At 41.3% G+C, this 25,525-nt stretch overlaps 1 protein-coding gene across 2 annotated transcripts in view; it reads left to right on the top strand.

The window, feature by feature from the left end:
• Positions 1–14,468, top strand: part of COL14A1 (collagen type XIV alpha 1 chain) — a 225,567-nt gene extending 211,099 nt beyond the window's left edge. Inside the window, exons 46-48 of one of the 2 annotated variants that reach the window (XM_049853501.1) lie at positions 8,743–8,820; positions 11,888–12,043; positions 13,674–14,468. In XM_049853501.1, the coding sequence (XP_049709458.1) occupies positions 8,743–8,820; positions 11,888–12,043; positions 13,674–13,753 (314 nt within the window). In that variant the 3' untranslated portion in view covers positions 13,754–14,468. The other variant, XM_049853502.1, reaches the window with a different exon arrangement.
• Positions 14,469–25,525: the final 11,057 nt, after the last annotated feature.

Genomic DNA, 25,525 nt, shown 5'->3' with positions numbered 1-25,525 from the left:
AAGCGCTTGGCTGCTAAATAAAAAGTTGGTGGTTCAAACCTACCCAGTGGCTCTACAGGAGAAAGCCTGGCGATCTACTCCCATAAAGATTGCAGCCTGCTGTGTCACGTGGGGACAGCTGTGAGTTGAAATCAACTCAATGGCACCTAACAACACAGACATGCCCTGTTTTGTCTCCCCTCAAGCCTTGCGACATACTTGCCTTTGCCCACAATGTCCATCTGTGCCTTATTTGTGTGGCTAATGCCTGCTCTTCAGATACCAGCTGTGCTAGAAAGCATTCTGTGACTGACCACAGGTACTTCAATTCTGTGCCCTTGTATTCTGTCATAGCTATTCTTGCACTGCATTGTAACTACTGGTTTATTTGCCTCTCTGCTGTACTTTGCAGTGACCTGCTACAAGGCAGGAAGGGTGTTTTTGCCTCTGGATTCTCAGCACTTGGTATCAGGACTGGGCTAGTCAGTTTGCTCTCAGATCCATCATCTGCCCTTCCCCTGTCTTAGGGATATCACAGGAAACTGTTTCCAAGCTCCCTTGCCTTCTGCCTCCCGGGCAGGTTCAATCAATGAAAGGCACTGAGGAAGACTGGAGAATAGAAAGAGGGGAGAAGCCAAGGTATTTCTCCCTTCACCTCACTGCCTCATCTGGCAACTCCAGTTGTGGCTGCAGCCCCTCTTGGCTCCCACTGGACACTCTCCTCTGATTCTCCATCTGCCAGAGGCCCCAAGATCTGAGTTGTAGTCACACCATTTCTTCCCATTTTACCTATACTCCTAGGGGTGATAGTGGCTTCCTGCCGTTGAATTGTCTTTACCTGGCTTCTCAGCCCTTCTGTGAGACTAGCACAGTGTTTATGGGTGGGGTTAAGGTCTTCAGGACTCCAGTCTGCCTTCATTAATTGTGTTGCTTTGTAGCACCTGGCACCACGTAGCCAAGTCTCTGCCTGAAAGATGGGAGTGAGTTATCTACCCCTGACTGACCTCTTAATTATAGAGGTGTAGTAGGTGTCCAATTGTTATTATTATTATTTTTTTTGTAGTAGATGTCCAATTGTTATATGATACAGGCATATAAGAGCAACCTCTAGCAAGAGTTGCAAAATGTGTTTTGCATTTAAAACAACCATGTATTTTCCAACTTTGGCTACCTTAGCACAAAGCGTGGATCTCCACATGCTGGTACTATTCCATAGACCCAGCATGTAGAAATAACAGGCTCTGGCCAAGGGCATAAAATATTGGTTAAATTGAGTCTAATTAATCTACCTTCTTGTAGCTGCCCAGGACCTTGCGTGTAGCAGGCAATCAAACAAGTTTTGAATAAAAAACAGACTGTATTCTCAGTTCGTTACCAGCATTTCCCAGGCAACAGACAATAACACAGCTGAAGCTTTGCTTCACAGTCTCCGTGACCTTTTGGTACCATAACAATGAAGGGGACTTCTGTAGCTGCCTGGGTATAGATCCTGGAAGTTCCTCAGAATGGCTAGGGTCGAGAAGGAGTGACTAAGCTCCATGGAGTAGCAGGAGAGGCCAGCCTGGTGCTTAGTGTAGTCAGGGGGCCATACGAATGAGTCAGCTGTCTCTACTGAGAGTCCAAGAGGGAAATAAAGAAAATAAGTAACAGACAACTGAGGACCATACCCTGGACATGCAATCAGTTGTGAGCTGGATAAATATTCCTAAAATCAGTCCCAAATCTTGCTCCAAACCGAGAGTAAGTAAGGTGGGGACGTGTGGTGATAAGCACAGGGCTGATTTTTGAGTGAGAGAGAATGCGTAGACGATTATGGCAGGCAGGTCAGGAAGCCAGTGACTACAGCAATCAAGAGGAAATGTGGCCTCCACGTCCAGCTTCTGCTGGAGAGACAAGGGGCACAGTGGTTAGGTGTGTAGGCTTCGACACTCTCTTAGTGTGTCCTAGGGCTGCTGAGCAAAGTACCACAAGCTGGGTGGCTTAAAACATCAGAAATTTATTCTCTCACAGTCCTGGAGGCTGGAAGTGTTGGCAGGGTTGGTTCCCTGTGGAGGATCTGAGGGAGAATCTGTTCCATGCCTCTTTCCTAGGTTTTGGTGGCTTCTGGCAATCCTTGGTGTTTTGGGTTGGCAGCTGCTTCATTCTAATTTCTGCTTGCGTGGTCACATGGCCATCTTCCCTCTGTGTCGGTCTCTGTGTCTCCTCTTTCCTGTGGACACCACTCATTGGATTAGGACCCACCCTACTCCAGTGTGACCTTAGGGTAACCTAACTGATAGCATCTTGAAAAACTCTATGACCTTACAATAACCTAACTGATCACATCTTCAAAAACTCTATTTCTGAACCAGATCGTATTCACAGGTACCAGGGATTAGAACTTCAACATAGCTTTTCTTTGGGATAAGTTACTTAACCTCTCTTTATCACAGCACTCTTTAGGGTTCATCGTAGTACCTGTCTCCTCAGTCCTTGTCATGACTAAATGTAAAGCATCTGGCATTTAAAACCTGGTGAGATAATTGTAGGCACAGCTGATGCACTACTAGCCGTATTTTTGGTTTGTCAAAGTCTGCAGTTAAACATTGTATTTTCGTTCTTTCAACCATTTGTTTGACAGAGATTTCTTCAGTGCTTAATAGTTGCCTGGCATGGGGAATACAATGAAGAGTTAAAATAGACACGTGCCTGCCTTTATGGACCAATAAGGGAACATATTAGAAGATCACTGCTAGATTTAGATCAGTGGTAAGGGAGAATCAGGTAGCCCTCAAATGTCTCCTCAGACATTAATCTATGGTGTCTAATGAGACTCCTAGGAAATTGTTCTAGCCAGAATGAGTGACTAGCAGTTCTCGGAGCACACCTTCACACCCTCCAACTGGAATGCCTGCTTTTGAAATTTGAAAGCCCCACCTGTTGAAATTGTAACCATTCCTTCAAGCTTAGCTCAGAGTCTACCTCTTTGGTGAATTCATTCTTCATCATGCTCAAGATGGATTCAGTGGTGGTTAAAAGAAGCATTACGTTTCTGTTTATGGTGATGGGAAATTTGGCAAAAGGTAGTGATGATGGTTGTATAACATGGCTTGATGAAACTGGTGTCACTGAATTGCACACATGAAAAACGTTGAATTGGCAAATGTGTTTTATATATTTTTACAACAATAAAAAAAATGAACAGAAAAAAAGTTCTTGCTCTGGAGTTTGACTGTTGTTGTTGTTAGGTACCATCAAGTCAGTTCTGACTCACAGCAACCCTGTGTACAATAGAACGAAACATTGCCCAGTCCTGCATCATCCTCAGACTGCTGGGGCTCAAATCCTGTTTACAGCCTGTACTAGCTGTGAAACTTTAGTCAAGCTGGTTAAACTTCCTCTGTGTGGAAGGGCTGTCTTGTATTCTTTTTTTATCCTTTTTTTTTTCTTTTACTGTGTGCTGTCTTTCCCTTCACCTAAGACAATTCTTGTCTACCATCTAGTTAGTGGAAATCCTGGTGATGTAGTGGTTAAGAGGTACAGCTGCTAACCAAAAGGTCAGCAGTTCAAGTCCTCCAGGTGCTCTTTCAAAACCCTATGAGGCAGTTTTACTCTGTCCTATAGGGTCACTATGAGTCGGAATCAACGGCAACGGGTTTGGTTTTTGGGTTTTTTATCTAGTTAATGAATTCCCTTCTCACTCCCTCCCACTCTCATAACCATCAAAGAATGTTTTCTTCTGTATTTAAACCTTTTCTTGATTTTTTATAGTGGTCTCATACAATATTTGTTCTTTTGCGATTGACTAATTTCACTCAGCATAATGCTTTCCAGATTCTTCCATGTTGTGAGATGTTTCACAGATTCACCATTATTCTTTATCGTTGTGTAGTATTCCATTGTGTTTATGTACCATAACTTGTTTATCCATTCATCTGTTGATGGACACCTAGGTTTTTTCTACCTTTTTGCTATTGTGAACAGTGCTGCAATGAACATGGGTGTGTATGTATCTGTTCGTGTGACGGCTCTAATTTCTCTAGGATATATTCCAAGGAGTGAGATTGCCGTATTGAATTTTTGCTTGGTCTTTGTGGCTCATTTTCTTTCCCATTGTCTTATGGCCTCTTGGTAGTTCTCAAGTTGCTCTTATAACAGGTTGGACAGTCAGACTCTGCATGTGTTGTGAGGAACAAAGAACGAGGCTTCAGAGTTGAACTTGACTCAAGTGCTGGCTCTGTCTCTCACTGAATATATGACATTTGGCAAACTATGGAATCTGAGAATTGATTTTTTCATCTGTAAAATGGGGACAATACTCCCTATGTTGCTGTGAGGACAAAGTGATATAATCTGTGTGGAGCATAGAACAAGTGTCAACTACATAATACGTACTTAAGAAATATTCTCCTTCCTGCCTTAGAGGACTTTTTAATTCAACCCTCATGTTTAATGCCTAAATTCCCTGGCCAAGAGGTTATCTTGCCTCCACTGTACACCATACATGAATGAATGAATGAGTGAATGAACGAATAATAGAAGAGACTTCTATGCAATTACTCTAAATATTCTTGGCTACTCAGAAAACTAAGGGCATTTTAATTTATTTTTTGGTAAGTGAAATCTTCGTTTATATTGATTTTATTCATAAAAAAATTCCGGAACCTTAAAGTTAACTGGGGCCAATTATATCCACCTCTAAGAGAAACTATGTGTTGATGTTGCCACATAAAGAACGTGGAAAAAGCAGGGTTCACATAAACCTGGAAGTGAGAAAGTAAAAGTGAAGCTCCAGCCTAAGAAATTTTGTCTATTGATCCGTCAGAACTCACACTTGCTTATTGCTAAATGTGCGGCTGTGTGTTGATATAGGCATTTAGTCAGTTTCCCAGTATTTACTGGGCCACCTACCATGTGTGAGACTCTGCTTGGATCTGATGCTAGAATGATAAAGCATGATTCCTATAATCAGCAGGCTTGTAGTTCCAGGGTTAGATGGACATTCAAACACGCAATGCAATGGCATATGTGCTACCAAAGGAGGTGCAGATACTATGGAAGCAAAGAATTCGTTCACTCTCATTCATTTGCTCAACAAATATTTGTTAAGTACATATTACGTGGAAGACACCATGGAACTGTAGGGGATACAGCCATGAATGAAATGGATAATCCCTGACATCTTGAATCCATCGTGGTTCTGCCTATGATGATTATAGAGAAGCTTTTATAGAGGAAGAATGCCTGAGTTGGGTCTTGAAGAATGAGGAGCTGCAGAGGTAGCTAAGGTGAGAATGGTGTTTCAAGCAGAGGGAACACCCTGTACACTCAGGAGTCACAGAAGTCTCCTGAGTCTCAATGCCTTTATGAAAAGGATATGACACTTAGCTGTGATGCCCTCACCTCAGTACCAAATGACCCCACATTGGGTCCTTGAGAAGAGGATTTATAAGGAAAGCCCTTAATACGGATGAGGACTGTGTTTTGTTTGTAAAGAATGACTTTATGCCCAGGCTCCACTGCCCTCCAGCATCTCATGGAAGGTCAAAGCTGACGTTTTAGTACACTAGATTCCCCCCTCTTTAATCGGATCTGACAGGGAAACCCTGGTGGCATAGTGGTTAAGTGCTATGGCTGCTAACCAAAGGGTTGGCAGTTCAAATCCGCCAGGCACTCCTTGGAAACTCTATGGGGCAGTTCTACTCTGTTCTATAGGGTCACTATGAGTCAGACTCGACTCAACAGCACTGGGTCTGGGACAGGGTTTACCAATGAGTATTTATGTATATATTGTCTATCCTATCTATCTGTCTATATCGGTATTCAAATCTATTTTTTGAGATCTGAGGTCTCTAAGCTTAGCCTTTAATTTCAGCCATCATCTGAGATACTTAAATACTGATTTTTTAACATGATTTTTTTCAGTCCAATAAAAGATTTATAGCCAAATTTACTTGTCATGGGTATGAATATCCCTCTGGCCTAAGAACTGTCAGTGAGCACATGGACAAATACTGATTAATACATTAGCCTACATTGTAACATATAATAACTTAAAGGATAGTAAAATCTAAAATTCCCTGTTAATGTATAATTGTATCTTTAGAATTTTTCTTTTCTTTTTTGGCATTTTGAGAGGGTGGACTGTTTCTACTTAGTTCCTTCAGCATAACTAGAAAATGAAAATGACTAGACTTTCTACTCCCTGGTCTCCCCCACTCTCCTCCCTTTATATGAATAAGCAAAGGCTAAGTCACAAAAATATTATCAGAAGATTATTCCAGAGAATACTTTCCTGGATGTCACATGCAGCCTAATCTCCTGTCTTCTACTGGTAGAGAGTCATGCACTGAGGAGCCATGTTGCTCACGCAGATCCATTGGCACCTTGAGGTCCTGAGGGGCCTGTGAGTCACCGGGCAGCTAATCATGAGCAGCCTGATGTTAGTCATGGGTATATTTTTTTTGTGTGTGTGTTCTAATTCTTTAAAAATTAGTAGTTCCCTGTGGGGAAAGTGAGTCCAACTCTAAGGGGAGAAGAGACATTTTCCATTAAATTCCAGATGCACATGAGGGCACAAGTATCAGCAAGTGAAGGAGCACTGAAGAGCTAAAAAGTACTAATCCCCAGCTACTATGCAAATACTATGCAAGTACCCATATTGGGAAACCCTGGTGGCGTAGTGGTTGAGTGCTATGGCTGCTAACCAAGAGGTCAGCAGTTCAAATGCACCAGGCGCTCCTTGGAAACTCTATGGGGCAGTTCTACTCTGTCTTATAGGGTCGCTATGAGTCAGAATTGACTTGACTGCAGTGGGTTTGGTTTTTTGGATGCAAATACCCAGTAGGCTTACTCAGGGTGGCTTTCTGTATTAACAATTTGTTTAGCAATCGAGCTAAATGTTGACTAGTCAACCCTAGTGGTGTAGTGGTTAAGAGCTATGGCTGTTAACCAAAAGGCCAGCACTTCAAATGCACCAGGTGCTCCTTGGAAACTCTATGGGCAGTTCTACTGTGTCCTATAAGGTCGCTAAGAGTTGAAATCGACTCGATGGCAATGGGTTGGTTGGTTTTTGAGTCAGAGTTAGTTGTGTACTTTTTAAACTTGGAAGAGAAGATTGTATTTTTCTTTCGAGAAGTTATTCTCTCTCATATGGGTCCCTAAGAGAAGAGTCAGGGCCTAAGCAGGTGGTCATAGGTGCAGTGGTCAGTGCCCCTGGCCTCTCACTGCCGTACTGGTCTTTTCTGAGCTCTGATGATACCACCAAAGCTACATGGAATAGGCCTGGGTGTTTGGGAAGCATAGTGGTGAGCAGACCAGCCTGGAGGACCACTAACAAAGGGGGGTTTTTCTTAAAGAAGCCATGCATATCTTGAGCCAAGAGGTGGCCGCAAAGAGCAGAGCAGATACCAAACCTTCAAATCAAGAGACAATCATATGGGCAGTGTAGAAAAAAACTCTTAGTTCCTTATCAGTCTTTTCTTAACCAACTCTTCCTAGAAATTATAGGAAATTATAAAACAAGATGTTATAAGTGATTATTTTAGAGTGTTGGAAGTCTTGTTTGTTATATATTATAATTTGCCTACAGTGACTATGTATTACTTTCATAGTAAGAAAGTTATTTGTAATTAAAAAAAATTAAATCACTCTCATGCCTAAACCAAAAATAACCAAATCTGTCACCATTGAGTCAACTCGGACTCCTAGCAACCCTGTAGGACAGAGCAGAACTGTCCCATAGGGTTTCCAAGGCTGTCATCTTTACAGAAGCAGGCTGCCATATCTTTTTTCCTGCTGAGCGCCTGGTGAGTTCCAACCGCTGCCCTTTAGGTTAGCAGCCAAACACTTAGCCACTGTGCCATCAGGGCTCCTACTTGCATGCCTACTTCCTATCAGATTGGCTATTTTCATTTATTTATATTCCCTTCTAGGCCTTGCCAATTCATACATAATTTCTCAGTAGGTGTAATTAAACAGATACGTTCTGTGATTTCAAAGCATTTTTGCACATGAAAAACAGGCACCAGAAACGTGTTGTCATGAGCCATGGTTACCCAGACCCCAGTCTGATGAGGCTGGGTCTCGTGCTCTCACCTGTCAAGCGATCTTGTCAAAGGGCCTGTTTGGGCAATGAGGTGTCAGAGGCAAATATTCCTCTGTTTTTTTTGTTTGTTTGTTGTTTTGTGAAAATGTATAGTTTGTTAATAGTACTGCAGATTGTTTGGAATAAAAGGTCTGCTCAATGGAAAAAAAACATGAATAGGTTTTGATTTTTATGGGGTTGAATCAGCCAAATCAAACACAGGCTTTCCTGAAGCTTCCAAGATTTTAATGGAAACTCACGCGCTTCAGAACTTGGTGCCTAATTATAATTCATGCCTTTTGCAGATACATTACAGGGTGGACCAAAAGGAAAATGTTAGACATGTTCACTTGTGATTTCTACCGTGTTACTTGTGGAGTGCCAACTGCATACGTTGAATGGCCCGGTGCATGCAAAGACATGGGCTGTGCCCTAGTTTCTGGCAGGCTGCACCACTTCAGTAGGAAGGAGAAAGACAGACTTGAAGTATAGCAACTACAGGGTATATCCTCAGTTATAGAATCAGCCTTCCATATGTGATTATGCATAATTCACTAGGGTTAGAATTTATTTTAAAAACTCAATGGCAGCCATGACCCTGAAGTTTCATTGTTTTCTTAAGAGAGCCCCTTTTGCAAACCAGAAAAATGGAACCATCCAAATTTAATTTTAAAGAATTTTGTTTTGTTTTTAAATAGGTCTGACTGGTACCAAAGGAGAAAAAGGAAGTCCAGGCGTCGGAACCCAAGGTCCAAGAGGCCCTCCTGGACCCGCAGGTAAATAATCCTACCTAATAGAAGCCGTAAGATGAAAATCCTCATTTTGTATATTCACTGATATTTAATGGGAAGAAAATGACCATCTTGCATCCTTGCATCTAATGGAATGACTATTTCTCTTTCATTTTATTGAGAGGCCAATTTGCTATTAATGATACTTCCAGTATACAAACCTGAAAGGCTGTAGCGTATTCTGTGATTGTATTGGTTGCATGAGTTAGGATAGGATAGGCTATGAGTAAAAAAAAAAAAAAAATTTTTTTTTTTGTAGGAGCAAATAAATCCCAAATGCTTAGTGAGTTGACATAATAAAGGCTTATTTTGTACTCACACCAAGTTTTATGTGGGTGAGGTGGCTCTCCTCCATTCTGGAACACATGACCTCCATCATGGAACATATTGCTTCCAAGAGAAAGGTGAAGGAGGCACATCAGCTCTTAATTTCCTCAGTGGAGAATGGCATATGTCACTTCCACTCATAGTTTACTGTTGGAAGCTAGTCACAGAGCCCCAACTGAATTACAACGGAGACTGGGAAATTTAGAGGAACACACGGATACGTGGTGAACACTAATAGCTTCTGCTGTTGCAGTCTTGGAAATCCTGGTGGCATAGTGGTTAAGAGCCACGGCTGCAAACCAAAGGATCTGCAGTTCATATCCACCAGGCACTCCTTGGAAACTTTATGGGGCAGTTCTGCTCTGTCCTATAGGGTCACTGTGAGTCAGAATCGACTCGTGGCCATGGGTTTGGTTTTAGTTTTTATGGTAGTCTTAAGGAGCCCTGGTGGTGCAATGGTTAAGTGCTTGGCTATTAACTGAAAGGTTGGCAGTTCAAATACACGGTTCAACCCACCCAGTGGCTCTGCAGGAGAAAGACTTGTTGATTTGCTTCTGTGAAGATTAAAAAAAAAAAAAGCCCATTGCTCTCAAGTCCGTTTCAAATCATAGTGACCCTATAGGACAGAGTAGAACTGCCCCATAGGGTTTCCAATCTTTAAGGAAACGGACTGCCACACCTTTCCCTTGCAGAGCAGCTGCTGGGTTTGAACCATCAACTTTTTGGTTAGCAGCCAAGTGCTTTAACCACTGCACCACCAGAGTTCATTCCATGAAGATTTCCGCCAAGAAATCTTCCCTATGTGGCAGATCTGCTCTGTCACATGTGGTTTCTATGAGTCGGAATTGACTTGATGGCACCTAAAAATGACAAGCAGCAACATGAGAGTGTTACTGAATGAGCTTTGTGTAAGTTTTGTGTTTTGTTGTATTATTTATTATGTGCTTTTTAGAAGGGTCTCCAGGTGACCAGACTTGTTATTAGAATTGTAAATTTGCAGTCCTGTTATATATTTACAATCAGTCTTAACCACTTTGCATCAAATGCTTTACAGAGTTTTCTTTCCAACCTAGTGATTATTTTGGAAAATATTTTCCCTAGAAGATATTCCTAATGTAACAGATTCATTTGGAATGTAAATACTGCTATAATTAAAGATTGTTGGAGGGACTAATCTGGCATGATGCTTTAGAAAGACTGGGAGCTTGGTGAGTGTTGATTGAATGGACCTGAATGTATCTGAAGGGCACCAAAAAAAAAAAAAAAACCCACTGCCATCGAGTCCATTCCGACTCTATAGGACAGAGCAGGACTTCCCCACAGGGTTCTTCAGGAGCAACTGGCGAATTCGAACTGCTGACCTTTTGGTTAGCAGCCTAGCTTTTTCCCACTGTACCACTTGGGCTCCCTGAAAGCCACAGAACAATTCAAATATAAGGAGATATTTTCTCCAACATTTCTATTCCATTTGAAGAATTTCATTTCTAATTGAAAAATGCCTTTTAAACACTGTTGGAATCCAGATCTGAAAAACAAACAAATATACAAAATACCCAGTCTGGCAAGCTTAAACTCTGGCAAGCTTAAATTCACAAAAGCGTTCATCTCTCTCCCATATTGCTCAATCTAAACTCTTAATTGATCTTTCTGACTATAGTAAACTAGTCAAAAGAAATTTTGGATTAGCATTTTGAGTCTAATTTCAGGCTTTTCATTTGTCTCCTCCAGGATAATTTCTTTCAGGTTCAGACTGATTTATTTTAAATATCTGGAGCTGATTTGCATGACTCTTCTAACTAGATTATAAGGGTGAGGTTTTAGCTTGTACACGGGTGTGTGCACGTGTGTGTGAATGTGCACGTGTGTACACACCCATACATTGAATTCTTTTTGAGATGTCATCCTATGTGTTTTTTTAAAAATAATGTTTCATTGTGTTTTACGTGAAAGTATACACACCAATTAGATTGCCACTTAACAATTTTCATACAAATTGTTCCGTGGCATTGGTTATAATTTTCACAATCTGTCAGCATTCTCATTATTTCCATTCTGTTTGTTCTATTTCCATTGATCCAGCTTCCCTTCCCCTCCTTGCCTTCTCATCTTGGCTTTTGGGTAAATGTTGACCATTTGGTCTCATATATAGTTGATTATTTAAGGTAGCACATTATCGAAGGGTGATATTGAGTGTTTTATAAGCCAATCTTTTATTTGGCTGAAAGGTGGCCTGCAGAAATAGCTTCAGCTCCAAGTTTAAAAGGAGTTCTAGGGTAACAGTCTTAGGGGGTTCCTCTAGTCTCTGTCAGTCCAGTAGGTCTGGCCTTTTTATGGGAATTTGCATTTTGTTCTACATTTTTCTCTCATTCTATCCATACTCTGAATTCTTAAACGACTGTATCACATAATAGAAGCTCCATAAAGAAAACAAGGTTAAAGGTAGTATGCTCCTTTCCCCTTAATACTCCAGAGGTAATAGCAAAGAGTGTGTTTTGATTCCCATGCTGGAGCTAATTAAAACCGTTGACCTCCAAGAGAATGTGTGATTGTAGTATGACCCTCTACCCAGGGAGTCTAGCAGAGACAGAGACACAGGTTAGCCTAATTGTCAAGATGTGTAAGGTTGCTTCTTAGTAAGAATTAGTTGACCTCTTGATGGTCTAAAAACTCACCTTGTTGTGATTTAAAAAACAAAAACCTGTTTTCATTTGTGGGTGCTTCTCAGGACCTTCAGGGGAGAGTCGACCTGGCAGTCCTGGACCACCTGGCTCTCCTGGACCAAGGGGTCCACCAGGCCACCTGGGGGTGCCTGGACCGCAAGGTCCTTCTGGCCAGCCTGGATACTGCGACCCCTCTTCATGTTCTGCCTATGGTGTGGGAGGTAAGTGCCAGCCTTCTCGTGAGCTTTGAGTGACTTTTGACAATGGTTCATGCCATAATGGGAGAGGGTGCCATGAAAAGTAGACAGGCTGTGGGAGGGAAGCAGAATTTAAACTCCTCACTGCCTGAAATTATCCACAGCATCTTCTATGAAGTGCAAATTACTATAGAGCCTACCCCTTTAAAAACCTTAAGAGGAAATTCTAAACCATAGCACATGTGTCTTCCTTGCTTCCAAATGACGATCCACTCAGACAAGGCCCCTGACCCTGGATTTGGTCGTTGGAGGACATGCATGAGCATTCAGGCATGCTCCCATTCTTCATTACTGCTGTGATGTGGCAATGATCTCCTGTTAATCATACTCTTATTTTGGGGAAACCTCAAACCTAGAACTTTCCCCGTAATTAGAAGGACCCCCTAGATTCTTGTAGGTGCCATTCTGCCTACCACATGCATTTTAGGTGACCAAAATAGTTCTAAGAAGAAATAAAAGTGGCCATATTGTCCTTGGCTCATTGCTAACTGCTGGTCTGAGAGTCTGAAAAGGTCAGGCTTCCCGAAAACATCTGTAGTCTGTGTGCCATTACGAAGTTGGCATGCTAGGCAATGGGACATTTTCTGACATCGTCACTCTTGGAAGCATGCAGAGAGTGGTTCAAAGAGTGCTACAGGGCCATGGACTTATCAATGTGAATATAAATTTTCTGTTTCAGGAGAAATTTAACCTTAGTTGCCAGAGGGAACCGGTCCAAGTTGTGCTGATGTGTTTTTCTCTGTTCATCTTTTCCCTCCCTGCTCTCTCAAATTCCCCTGTCCCTTATTAAGACCTGATCCCTTACAATGATTACCAGCACTGAGTGGAAATCCTCTACTCTGATTGCATTGGCCGGGGTATTTGGCTATGGATACGAGCTATCCTGTTGACCACCACCAAGCCCCTGCCCCTAACAATGGGCACTTCTCTTCCCTCTCTCGCCTGCTTCCCTGCCTGCCCAGGTTCACATCTCTTGCCCTTTCTGCTCCAAACACGATGCTGTGATAATATTGGAACTTAATCCAACTGTAATAGAAATTGACTGCTCCGTGTCAGCCTGGGTTAGGTACATGATTATGTACCAACAACTCATCCCAAATTCCCCAGCAATAAAGTTACTTAAATGTGCCTTCTCCCCTTTCATGTCCCCACATATGATTCATGGGTAGCTTGTTCCCTGACCACGCTTCTCACCCTTCCTCCCCTGAGCACCACCCCCTCCTCGCTCTCCCATGGTGATGGACTTCTAACATGAGATCTGTTTTCAGAATTGATTTTTCTTTCATAATTCTGCTGAGTTTTCAGGGTTTCTTTTGTAAATAAAAGATATAATATTTAAGCAGTCGGCTGTGATTCTAGTTTTCTAACAATTTCTGTAATATAGCTGTTCCTTCTTTTACTAACCTCCTGAAACCTCATGGGAAAGGTGGAAGCGGCAACGTGGTGGGTTAAAGTAAATACGGCTTTCTACCTAAGTAGAAGATCTCTCTGGTTTCGTGACTAAATCTAGGTCTCTAAGGATTCGTATGAGGGGAGAATATCAATTTAAGGTTCCTGGGTTCCATCAAGTCCCCACCCCACTCTTCCTCTCTAGCTTCCCACCCTGATCAGCCAGAATTCACCCCTGTCCAAGATGAGCTGGAAGCCATGGAGCTGTGGGGCCCCGGGATCTGATGGATTCAGTGGAAATTGGAAGATCACAAGAACTCTTAAGGAAACATATTCAAGAAGAATGTCGCTATGTGGTTTGTATGCTACCTTTGGGGGCTCATTTCAGCAGCCTAAATCTTCTCCTTGGAAAATGTTAATATTATTTTTACTATTAAAAAAAAAAAAAATCCCCTTTATAAAATCGCACAATTGATTTCCCTTTGCTGGTTTAATGGCACCCCAAATGATTTGTGTTCTCAGAGAAGAGGAAATGGAAATAAAAAACTGAACCCTGGAATCTTTTCTCTGTTCAATGATCTCAAGACCCTAAATGCAACATGATAGCTATGATCATAGTCCAGGGAAATGGGATCCCAGGAGAAATGGGATTGAAAGGGATTCAAAGATTATACCATTCATTCCTGTCCCCTGTGGAAATGACCTTGCTGGTAAGACAAAGGAGATTATTGGAGAAACTACCTCTTGCTTAATTGATTGTTCAGCTGAGATTGTTGGTAACTGGAATCACGGGAATCCAAGAAAAAATATTAGAATATAACCTTACTGAATTTGGTGATTTTAAGACAGATTTAGTTTTTCAGCACTTTTTGACTTGAAAAATAGTGATTTTCCACCAGCTGCTGCTGCAAAGAGACACAGTTTTGATGAACGTTTTGTGAAACCCTGCAGTATGTCCCAAGGCTTGCCCCTTCTTATCTACATGGATGACTTTGTACATGCAGATAAGTTATTGCAAACCTATTTCCATTCTGCTTGTTATGCAAATAAAAATTTAAAACAATGTATTGGGTTCTTTTTACTGTATTTCTAAACATTACCTTAAACTTTATTAGTCTCAGCTGAGTTTCTACCAGAAAAGCAGCTTTTGCCTTCATTTAGGTAAGAATTCAAACTTTCATTCATTCATTCATTTATTCATTCATTCTGAGTGGAGTAGGAAGCTTAATGGAAGAGGTAGCTGACCTGGGCCTAAGAGACTGGCAAAACTTTACCACTTATTTATCACCCGAAACCAACTGTCATCGCGTTGATTCTGACTCATGGCAACCCCATGTTTGTCAGAGTAGATCTGTGCTCCATGAAGTTTTCAATGGCTGATTTTTCAGAAGTAGATCTCCAGGCCTTTCTTCTGAGATGTCCCTGGGTGGACTTGAACCTCCATCCTTTCGTTTAGCAGCTGAGCACATTACCATTTACACACCCAAGGTGTCCATTTATAACCCACCAGGTAGCAAAGGCAGTACAGTTACATGGCTGATGGTGAGTAAATGTTTACAAATGGTTGACCAAGGTGCCCATCTATCACAGACGTTGTTCTAGAAGACAGAGAGGAAGTAAGGTTGGATCTAATAGAGCCCAAGGCCAAGAAACAGAGAGTGTTGACATGTCATGGGGTTGGCAACCAATATCACAAAACAATGTGTGTATTAATTGTTTAATGAGAAACTAGTTTGTTCTGTAAACCTTCATCTAAATTACAATTAAAAAAAAAAAAGATGGCCTGACCTGGGAATCACCTGAGAGAAATCCATCATAAACGGCTGGGTGTGTGATTAGACTTCATTTCATACCCATTGCCTTAGTTTCTTAGGACTGCCATGTGAACTTGTTTGGGGAATGATCTTTAATTTCTGCCATTATAAATTATGAAAAATGGATGGCTTTAAAGAACAGAACTGTATTGTCTTACAGATCTGGAGACTAGAATTCCAAATCAGAATATCAGGCGTGTCAGTACCTTCTGAGGGTTCTGAGAGAGGAACTGTTCCATGTCTTCCTCCTCGTAGTTTCTAGTGGCTGCTTGTGTAGGTATATCTTCATATGGCATCTCCTCCCTGTGTTTGACTTTTCTGTGACTGTTCTCCCATTTATAAGATACCACTCAAAGGGGTTAGGACTATGACCTACCCTATCTGGAATGACTTAACTGGTATTCAAAGCAAGGTTCTGTTTCCCAAACAAGTTCACATTCACAGGTGGCAGGATTAGAACTTCAACATATCTTTTTGGGTTACACAATTCAATCCATAGTACCCATATAGCTGAGATTTCATGGTCTGTGACATTTAGCAAGTGAGTATAGAGAAAGACATTCAGTATATTTTAATTTTGGTCTTTGGAAACACATTGTCTAAAATCAGTGTTTCAACAAAGTCTGTTGTAAATGATGAAACATAAACCACTTGAGGTTCCAATCCATTCACATCATAAATTGTGCAAATACACTTGGGTTTGATTTACTTGGTTTTAGCTATCTGATGCTGCTATAACAGAAATACCATGAATGGATGGCTTTAATAAGCAAAAATTTGTTTTTTCACAGTTTAGGAGGCTAGAAGCCCCAATTCAGGGTGCCCAGTTCTAGGGGAAGGCTTTCTTTCTGTTGGCTCTGGAGGAAGGTCCTTGTTTCTTTGAGCTTCTGCTCCTGGGCGATCTTCTTGTGGCTTGGCATCTCTTTTCCCCATCTCTGTTTTCTAGTTTGCTTGTTGAATCTCTTTTATCTCAAAAGAGATTGACTTAAGATAAGATATACCCTGCACTAATCTTGTCTCATTAACACAACAAAGACAACCCATTCCAAAATGGAATTATAACCACAGGCATAGAGGTTAAGATTTATAACACATGTTTTGGGGGACACAATTCAATCCATAACATTTGGTGATCTAAATATGTTTATTTAAGCTACAAAAAAGTTTCATTAGTTTGGAATGTGTCATCAGTTGGACCCAGTACATCAGATTTTTATTGAGTGAAATGCTCAAAATAAAAAGTGTAACTCACATTCTGGATTTTTTGTGTTGCCAATACGTTACCTTGTAATAAAACCTGATTTTGAATTGCATTTTTATTGACTTACCCATTTGGGCAGATTACATCTGAATTTATATAATATGTAGTATGTACAGTTTCTGAAAGTAACAAGGCATCATTTCATTAAAAATAAACATTAATCTTCAGAATTTTCATCACCATTGTTAGAAACTCTCAATTTCTATAAGTAGTGGTCATTTTAGGGTAGTGGAAAGGAAAGCAGGCTTTGCATTCATTAATTCCAGGACAGTCCTCCCTCCCCTGTTCTTTTCTATCCTCTCCACCTTGTTCCTTCCAGAGCTAACTATTGTGTGCTTGTGGTATACCAGGATGTTTTAGTTCTGAGGTTAAAGCCATCAACAAGAGAGGTGTGGGCTCTGTCTTCATGGAGCTTCCATCCTCGTGCTGGAGAAAGATGGGAAACAAGTAAACAAACCAGCAAAATTAATTACGAATTAGGATGAATTATATGAAAGACACGGAAAAGATGCCAGACAGGAGTAATGGCGGGAGTGTAAGAGAGCATCTGTTTCAGTAGGTGGATAGAGGAGGCCTCCAGGGGATGGCAATTAAGTTGAGACTTGAAGAAAAGGTGCGGGAGGAGAATTCCAAGCCTGGGGTTGTGCAGGACAAAGCCCCTTTGTCAGGGAGGTGTTTGGCATGTTTGAGGAATTAAAAGAGGGTCAGTATGGCCACGGATGAACAAGATAAGGCTGGAGACAAAGCAAGCAGGGCTGTGGGCACCAAGTCAGTGATTGGATTTTCTTTTAAATTCAGTGAGAAGAAACTGAGGGGTTTCTGCACAAGAGGGACATGATCTAGTATGTTTTATGTCAGCGAGGTGAAAAAATGGCTCTTCCGACTAGTCACCTTCCTGAACATCTGTTTTGAAGTCATCATTGAGCAGTTATTATATGCCAGGCCTACTCCAAGAACTTTAAAGTTGCATTAGTGTGGCCTGGTGGAGCCATGGTAAGTGCCTAGCTGCTGACCAAAAGGTCAGAGGTTCGAACCCACCAGCCACTCTGTGGAAGAAAGATGTGACAGTCTACTTCCATAAAGATTACAGCCTTGGAAACCCTATGGAGTGGTTCAACTCTGCTGTTAGTAGGAATTGACTCATTGACAATAGTTTTTTGTTTGTTTTTAAGCTATGCTATGGTAACAACAATGGGGAGCTCTATTGGTGCAGGTGGTTAAACCTTTGGCTGCTAACCAAAAGGCCAGCAGTTCAAATCCACCAGCCGCTCCTTGGAAACCCTATGGGGCAGTCCTACTCTGTCTTATAGGGTTGCTATGAGTTGGAATTGACTCGACAGCAGTGGGTTTGGGTTTGGTGGTAACAAAAATCCCTAGTATCTCCGGAGTTTAGCACAAGTCTATTCTTGCTCATACAAGAGAGTGGGGCAGCCGTCCTCCATATCTTGGCTCAGTATGCTACACATTTTCTGCCCAGAACACATCCATATCAGCATATACCTCCATGATTGCCATGACAAGAGAAGAGAGAACCTGGAGAATCATCATCTCCCCAAGCTTCCTTCAGAAGTGACACACATTACTTGCTCTCAAGTTTCACTGGCCTAAGTAAATCACATGGTCACATTTAACTTCATAGGAGTGAGAAGTGCAATCTTCCCTTGGACTAGGAAGCAGAAGAGAACCAGAAATATTGGTGAGGAGCAATAAAAACTTAAATGTTTTAACATGTCTGATCATCACAGCAACTTAAGAGCTAGTTGACTATTATCCCAATTTTACCAATGAGGAAATTGAAGCACAGAAAAAGTTACTTACCCAAGGTCGCACAGCCAGAATTCAGACCTCGACATTCTGGCTCAAAGTATCTACTCTTAACCTTTAGGCTACTTTACCTCATATATTGGTGATTCTTAAATTTTAAGGGCAGAAACATCTGGGGTGAGGATAGAGCTTATTGAAAATGCAGATTCCTGGATCCTGAGGTCTGCCCAAAGATTCTGTCTTAGCAGCCTGAGTTGGGAACTAGTTTCTACATTTTTACCAAGCACCTCAGGTGATCCTGATGCTGGTCATCCGTGGACCATAGCTTGAGAAACACTGTTTTGAGATCATTCTAGTTGCACAGTAGAAGATGGGTTGGACGGGATAGTAGTGGAGGAGAAAACATTAGCTTTGCTGATATAAAGGTCCAGTGAAAGATGAGAGAAGACTGAACTAAGCTAGTGGAATTGCCAGGACTTACAAAACAATTGGAAATGGAGATGAGGGAAGGACTACATCTGGGATAATAACCCAGGTTTCTGGTACAAGCAACCAGTTGGAAGAGATACATTTATCCCTCTGGGAATTACAGATTTAGGGGCAGAGAAGCTCAAAAGTTCAATTTAGGAGAGAACTGAGTATGAGATGTTAAATGGGGAAGTTGGAGCTCAGGAAAGAAATCAGGGCTAGAGATATAAATTAAGGAGTCATCTGCACGTAGGTTGTATTTAAAGATCGTGAGAATATGATCTTCTGGAGAGTTTCCCACCTTCAATCCTTCTTGAACTTTTGTTTTCGCAAACTCTCCAACCTGATTTTCCTATTTTCATTTTCGATTAAATATGTTTATATTTCTCAAGCAAATATTCTCCAAACCACAGCTGCAATGAACTTGTTGTAAAATGCCTCACGCATGCATGTTCTTTCATGTTCTTGTACCTTTGGCATCTTTTTCTCCTACTTGGAAAGCCTTTCTTCTCTGCCCCACCCTTGGTTAAATTATCTACTTGAGCTTATTCTCAACCTTTTAAGATTCAGCTTAGGCTGCTTTCCTGCGTGACACCTTCCCCGAACCCTACCACTACCTCCTTGACAACCATGACACCACAGTCCCCTTTTCTAGTTAATTCTTGAATCTCTGTGTTCCCATTTTATCTGTGTGCTTTCTTTAAGAAGTCTCAGACTGCCCGTTGTGTGCTTGGCATGTGACAGCTTCTCAATAAATGCTCGTAGAATGCTATTAAGAAGCATCTCCTCCTAGCACAGTTTCATTTGTAATCTGAGCCAAATCACATACTCTGGCTATTGAGTGAAGAGTATTCCCTAGATATAAGCCAGAAAATTTGGCAGACAGAATTAATGCCTAGAAGCAAATGATCAGCTTCTATGGGAGCTTGCAAATTCACATCCATTGTTTCAGAATGTGGTGGCCATATTTACATCTGTTCTTCCTATAATTCATTCATTCATCTCTCCATGCATTCAACCATCCATCCATTCATTGAACTTGTAATTAGTATCTGTCGTGTGCTCAGCCATGTGTGGGGGTGATGGAGAGGAAAAGATGAATATAATCTTGTAGATGCTCCCTAACTTTCTCTCTAGGTTGAATCAGGGAAGGCAGTTTGGACCAGATCTTGGAAGATTTTCTATCCCATGCTAAGAGAGTTTAAATTTCTCCTAATGCAACAGGAAGCCAGTAGATGTCTTTACACAGATGAGTGACCTAATCAGGCTTAGAACTTTGGGGCACAATTCTGATATAGTCTACAAGATGAACTAGTGTGGGGAAAGATTCAGGAAGGCAACAGACAGTTCCTGAAGATCTCCTATGTGACAGCTTCTGTTCTGGGCACTTTATGTTGAGCTGATTTTTACAACCAGTTAAGGCAGGTATTCCCTTTCTACAACTGATGGAATATGTGAGTTAAGTAACATGTGCAAGGTCACACACATATACTGAAGAGGCAAAGCAGGGATTCTAACTCTGATTAGTTTGTCCCTATAGCTCATGAACCCTTCCCTGTATATCCCATGCTGCCTGTTGCAACAGTTCAGATGATGAGGGCCTGGACCACAACAGTGCAGTGGGGAAGAAGAGGAGGTGCCAGTGTGAAGAACCGTTGAGGAAGTATTATGGACAGAACTTGACTGATGGGATATGGGGTGGTGACAGGTGGAAGGTAAGGATGGCTCCAAGATTTCAAGTATGGGAGCTTGGATGAATGGTAACATCACGAAGTGGGATGGATATTTGAAGAGGGAGAAAGAATGATTTTAGAATGACATGTTGTTTTTGAGGTTTTCCTATTTTTTCCAGAGTAAGTACATTAGTAGCAGATAAAAACAAAAACAAAAAAAACCTAGTGCCATCCAGTCAATTCTGACTCATAGCAACCCTATAGGACAGAGTAGAACTGCCCCCATAGAGTTTCCAAGGAGCGCCTGGCAGATTCGAGCTGCTGACCCTTTGGTTGGCAGCTGTAGCACTTAACCACTATGCCACGAGGGTGATAGAGACTTAAAAAAGATGAAACTGGGCGGAATGATTTGGGAAGATTAATTTAGGTGTGACAGCTAGGCTGAACTTTATCCCTTTGGCCTGCACCCAAGAAGAAGGGATGTTCAAATGCAGAGTGGACTTTTTCAAGGTACAAATCAAAATATTCAGTTTAAAAGGAATAACTTTTCATGCTGGTTTGCTGTGTCGCTCTAAACACCGATGTAAAGGGTTCATTTGTGCTAGGTAAGCTCAGCGTTCAGAGAATCCCTTGGCCACAAAGTCCTGGTTATTCTCTACAATAGAGTAACTCTTTGTAGTAACTCCATCGTTAACAAAATTGAGGTACGTGAATATATTTGCAATAGTCTTAAATTATTTACCTGATTGAGTAATTTGGAAATTTGCCTGACACAAGATAGTAGAATATATTGTTAAATGAAAAAAACAAGTGGCAGAGCAGTATGTACAATCTGCTCCTTGATTATAATATTTATCCATTATTCTGTTTGTCTGTCCAGATTGCAACATTGGGAGGAATAAGCTCCTGGGTATGGGATTTGGGGAACTCTATTTTTAAAGTTAACTGTGAATTTCATTTAAACGTTCACATATTGTTTGAAAAGTGTTTTGCAACAAGCACATTCTCTCAGAAACATAAGACTTCATAGGAAATATCACAAAAAAAACTTAAGAATAAAATTCTACTTTACAAAAATGATATATTACCTTTCAATATCACCATCATAAGTAATGGCATGGAATGAGTGAAGCAAAAGTGAGTCATTGATGTTTATAAAAATGGTAGGCAGTGATCATTTTAAAAGCAGAAGAAAAGGGGCAATAGGCTAAATGCACTGCCAGAGTTAAGGGGATAATTTGCTTGTTTGGTAGCATTTCTAAATGCATAAATGTCAGTAATGCTTCATTTTTTTCTCCATGTGTCTTACTATGTAATAAAAAACATATTCTGGCATAAGTAACCATGTTTTGTTATTTGTTTCTTTATTTTCATTGAATTTTATCTTACAGGTTAAAAAAATCCATGACCAATGTCATAAAATTCAACTTTAACAACCTAACTTAAAGGAAGTTTTATAATGAAGTCCAGGGAGGTAAAAATGTCTTTTTCAGATTTTAAAATGAATCTCTACGGTAACCAAGCAAAAATAACTTGAAAAAAGCAGTTTAACTGCTGAAGACATTTATCTCCATTTTTCAGTGTCTTGTACTCTGGTTCAAACTCAGTGAATACTGATAAAACTATATCCTAGTTATACCCTAAAAATCATGTAGCGAAATTGTTAACCAGCTCAGGTTTCACTGTAAGAAATCGTTGATGGAATGTGCTCAGTTACTGAATATATGTATTAAAAGAGAATTTCATTATTCAAAAATGCATCTGTTTTCACTTTGGTCTTTCTCATACATGTGCCTGCATTATGCCTGTGAACTGGAAAGTTCAGAGGCTGAAAGGATTGAACTTCACAAATAAAGTTCTTTTTACAAACGTTGCAGTTATCAGATTTGGACTGCACAAGCAGCAGCCCTGCTTACTAAATCTCCATTGTCACTGCTTCCCGGTCATGTTCTTGGAGTGCTGCCAACAGGCTCTATCTCTGATTCCACTCTGGAGTATGTGTTATCAAAGCAGGGGAGAGTCACAAGTCTAGTGACTGGGAGCAACAGAAAGGCTAGAAAAACGGATGCAATTCAAAAGCTGAGTGTGCAAGTGGCGACAATACTTTGTCTACGTTCTACAGCCTTGGGGAAGTTTACTTTTCTGAAATATCTGTCTTCCCATATCTAGGAGAGCTTTAACGAAGGAAATGGAGCTGTACCTGCAGAGCTTAAGATAGCCTTCCAGGATGGCGAAGAGTAAAAGCGATCATTAACCCAGCAGCTTGGCGGTGTGGAAATAGGCTGATGGTATGTATTTAGGCAGCTGAACAATGACATTTCAGGTTACCAGAGAGAATGTGGCTTGTACACCACTTCTGAACCTTAACATTTGCTTGTGTTTTGGATTTTTATGCCTATCAAACCGGGCACTGACTGCAACAAAATCAGGTGTGTTTGAAAGAAATCACCTGCTTTGTTAACTCCTTGCTGTCCTTGTAAAGGCACTTGTTTGTTGCCATGCATCTGGCCCCAACTAATGGTGAGCCTATGTACAATACGCAAAATGTTGGCTGGTTCTGCACCATCTTCATGATCATTGACTTGAGTCCATTGTTACAGCAAAAGCGTAGAGCCTTCCATCCTTGGGGGCTCATCTTCCAGCACTATGTCAGACAATATTCTGTTATGATCCATGGGGTTTTCACTGGCTAATTTTTGGAAATAGATTGCCAAGCCTTTCTTCCTAGTCTGTCTAAGTCTGGAAGCCCCACTGAAACCTGTCCACTATAGGTGACCTTGCTGGTATTTGAAATAACAAATGGCATAGCTTCCAGCATCATAGCAACATGTAAGCCACCACGGTACGGCATAGTGACGAAAGCGCTTCTGGACTTATATTACCTCGGAGTTGTTTCCATACATTCTTTCCTTAATTAAGTCTGAATTTTCATCTCTCTAACTCTGGTATCATCAAGGAGACGTCATCCAGTTTACAGATGATTTCCTATTGGCCACTGTGTCAGAAGCTACCTGGGTACAGTCAAAACAATTTTCTCTGTTTCTTGGGTACAAATTAGATTCTCATTTCCCAGGCCCCCTCAGTATGTCTACATGGCATGTTCTCATCAAAGAAATACGTATGTGACTTCTGAGCAAAGTTGGTTAAGAAGTATGTGTGTTTTCTCTCCCTGCTTCTTTCGCATTTGCCACCTGAACGTAGGACTCCAAGGTCTTACAGGAGGGTGGAGTCATAAGATGGAAGGCATTTGGGTTCTGGAGTGACTTTGTGGAAGGCCTCTGACTGATCAGGAACACCTGCCCTGTATTGTTACATGAATAAGAAATAAACTTATTGTGTACAATAAAAGCCCACGGATGTGTTTGCTACATTGCCAAACCTAATATAGCTGCCATCTTTCATGCAACAGGTGTTTATTATGGACCTCCTATGTGCCAGGTGGAGCCCTGGTTGCATAGTGGTTAAGAGTTCGGCTGCTAACCGAAAGGTCAGTAGTTCAAATCCACCAGCCACTCCTTGGAAATCCTATGGGGCAGTTCTACAGTCCTATGCAGTCGCTATGAGTTGGAACTGACTTGACGGCATTTAACAACAATGTGCCAGGCAGAGCTTGGTAGCGGAGTGGTTTGAATTCACCAGCTGCTCCTTGGAAACCCTATGGGGTGGTTCTACTCTGTCCTATAGCGTCACTGTCAGCTGGAATAGATTTGATGGCAACAGGTATGGGATACACACAAAAAAGACACATTCTCTGTCCTCAACAAACTCAACAGGTGAATGGAGAAATGTGTTTACAAACAAGCAATTATAACACAATAAGAGAATGGTTATGATGGGCGTATGTGCTGGGAACAGACACAGCAAGGGAGAAAAAGTAAGCGTACCTGGGGAAGAACTGAGATGTGTGAGACATGGCAGAAGAGGACCTGGTAGAGGAGAGCTGGAGGGAGGTGTTTTAAACATGACAAGACACGAGGGCAGGTTTGTTTTGGAACTACCAATATTTAAGAGGGACTGGAATGTAAAGTCTGGAATTAGGAGTAGATGGAGATGAGGATGCAAAGGTGAGATCAGAAAAGGTCTTATAGGCCTTTCCTTGTAGGTCTTATGTTGTTATGTGCCGTTGAGTTGGTTCCGACTCAACGACCCTATAGTAGCTCTTATAGGGGTGTGGATTTTAGGCTAAGTTGGAACTGACATGATGGCAACAGGTTTGGTTTTCTGGTTTGGATGGAGACCCACTGAACTAGTTTGAGAGTGATATGATGACACCTCTATATTAGAAATATCTCCTTGGCTTCAATGTGAGGATGGATTAAACCATGCCTTAGCCTGGGTAATTCTGAAAGTAGATCACAAAACAAGGATTTGGGGGCAGGCAGTTTATTTGGGAGGTGATCCAAGGAAGCAGTTGTGAGAGCACAGGGTGAGACAGGGGAAGAGGAAAAGCCAGTGTAAGGGTGCATTCTCAGAACTGCTGCTGTAGGCAATGGGGTGTCTCTCTCCCTTCACTAGAATGTAGGCTTTTCGATTCCAGGAGACTTTGTTTTATTCGTGCATGTATCTCCAACCCCTAAAAAAGCGTCTAGGACATAAATATTGGTTGAATGAATGAATGAAATACAGCAGCTGATCTGTTAATGATGACTGTAGTTAGCTGATTAATCACTGCTTCCAAGGTTTCCTGGCTCTGCACATACACCATGCTGGTAAGGTGTATCATGCTGGTAACAGTGTATCATGCTGGTAACACTGTATCACAGCTCACTAAGAATAAAGTAACTGGTAGTGCTCTTCTAACAGGTTACAAAAATATTCTATTTGGACTTCATGAATTTGCCAAAAACTAAAAGATGCTTTAAATTCAGAGTTTCCTCTAGATATTGGGGCCATTTTTAGTCCTGTAATGATTAGAGAAGATGCCAGGTGGTATCATGATTTTAAAGTGTTGTTTCTAAACTAATACAGGTTGACGAGCTAGAGCTCATTAACATCAACCCATAAAACACAGGTGTTCCACCAGTAACAGTGTGGTCTTCTAGCAGCCACTGTTTGCAAGGCTTTAATAGGTATTAAC

This window comes from Elephas maximus, chromosome 15 (assembly GCF_024166365.1).
Source record: "Elephas maximus indicus isolate mEleMax1 chromosome 15, mEleMax1 primary haplotype, whole genome shotgun sequence".
In the NCBI taxonomy this organism is placed as follows: domain Eukaryota; kingdom Metazoa; phylum Chordata; class Mammalia; order Proboscidea; family Elephantidae; genus Elephas; species Elephas maximus.
This window is presented reverse-complemented; position numbering and strand designations above follow the sequence as displayed.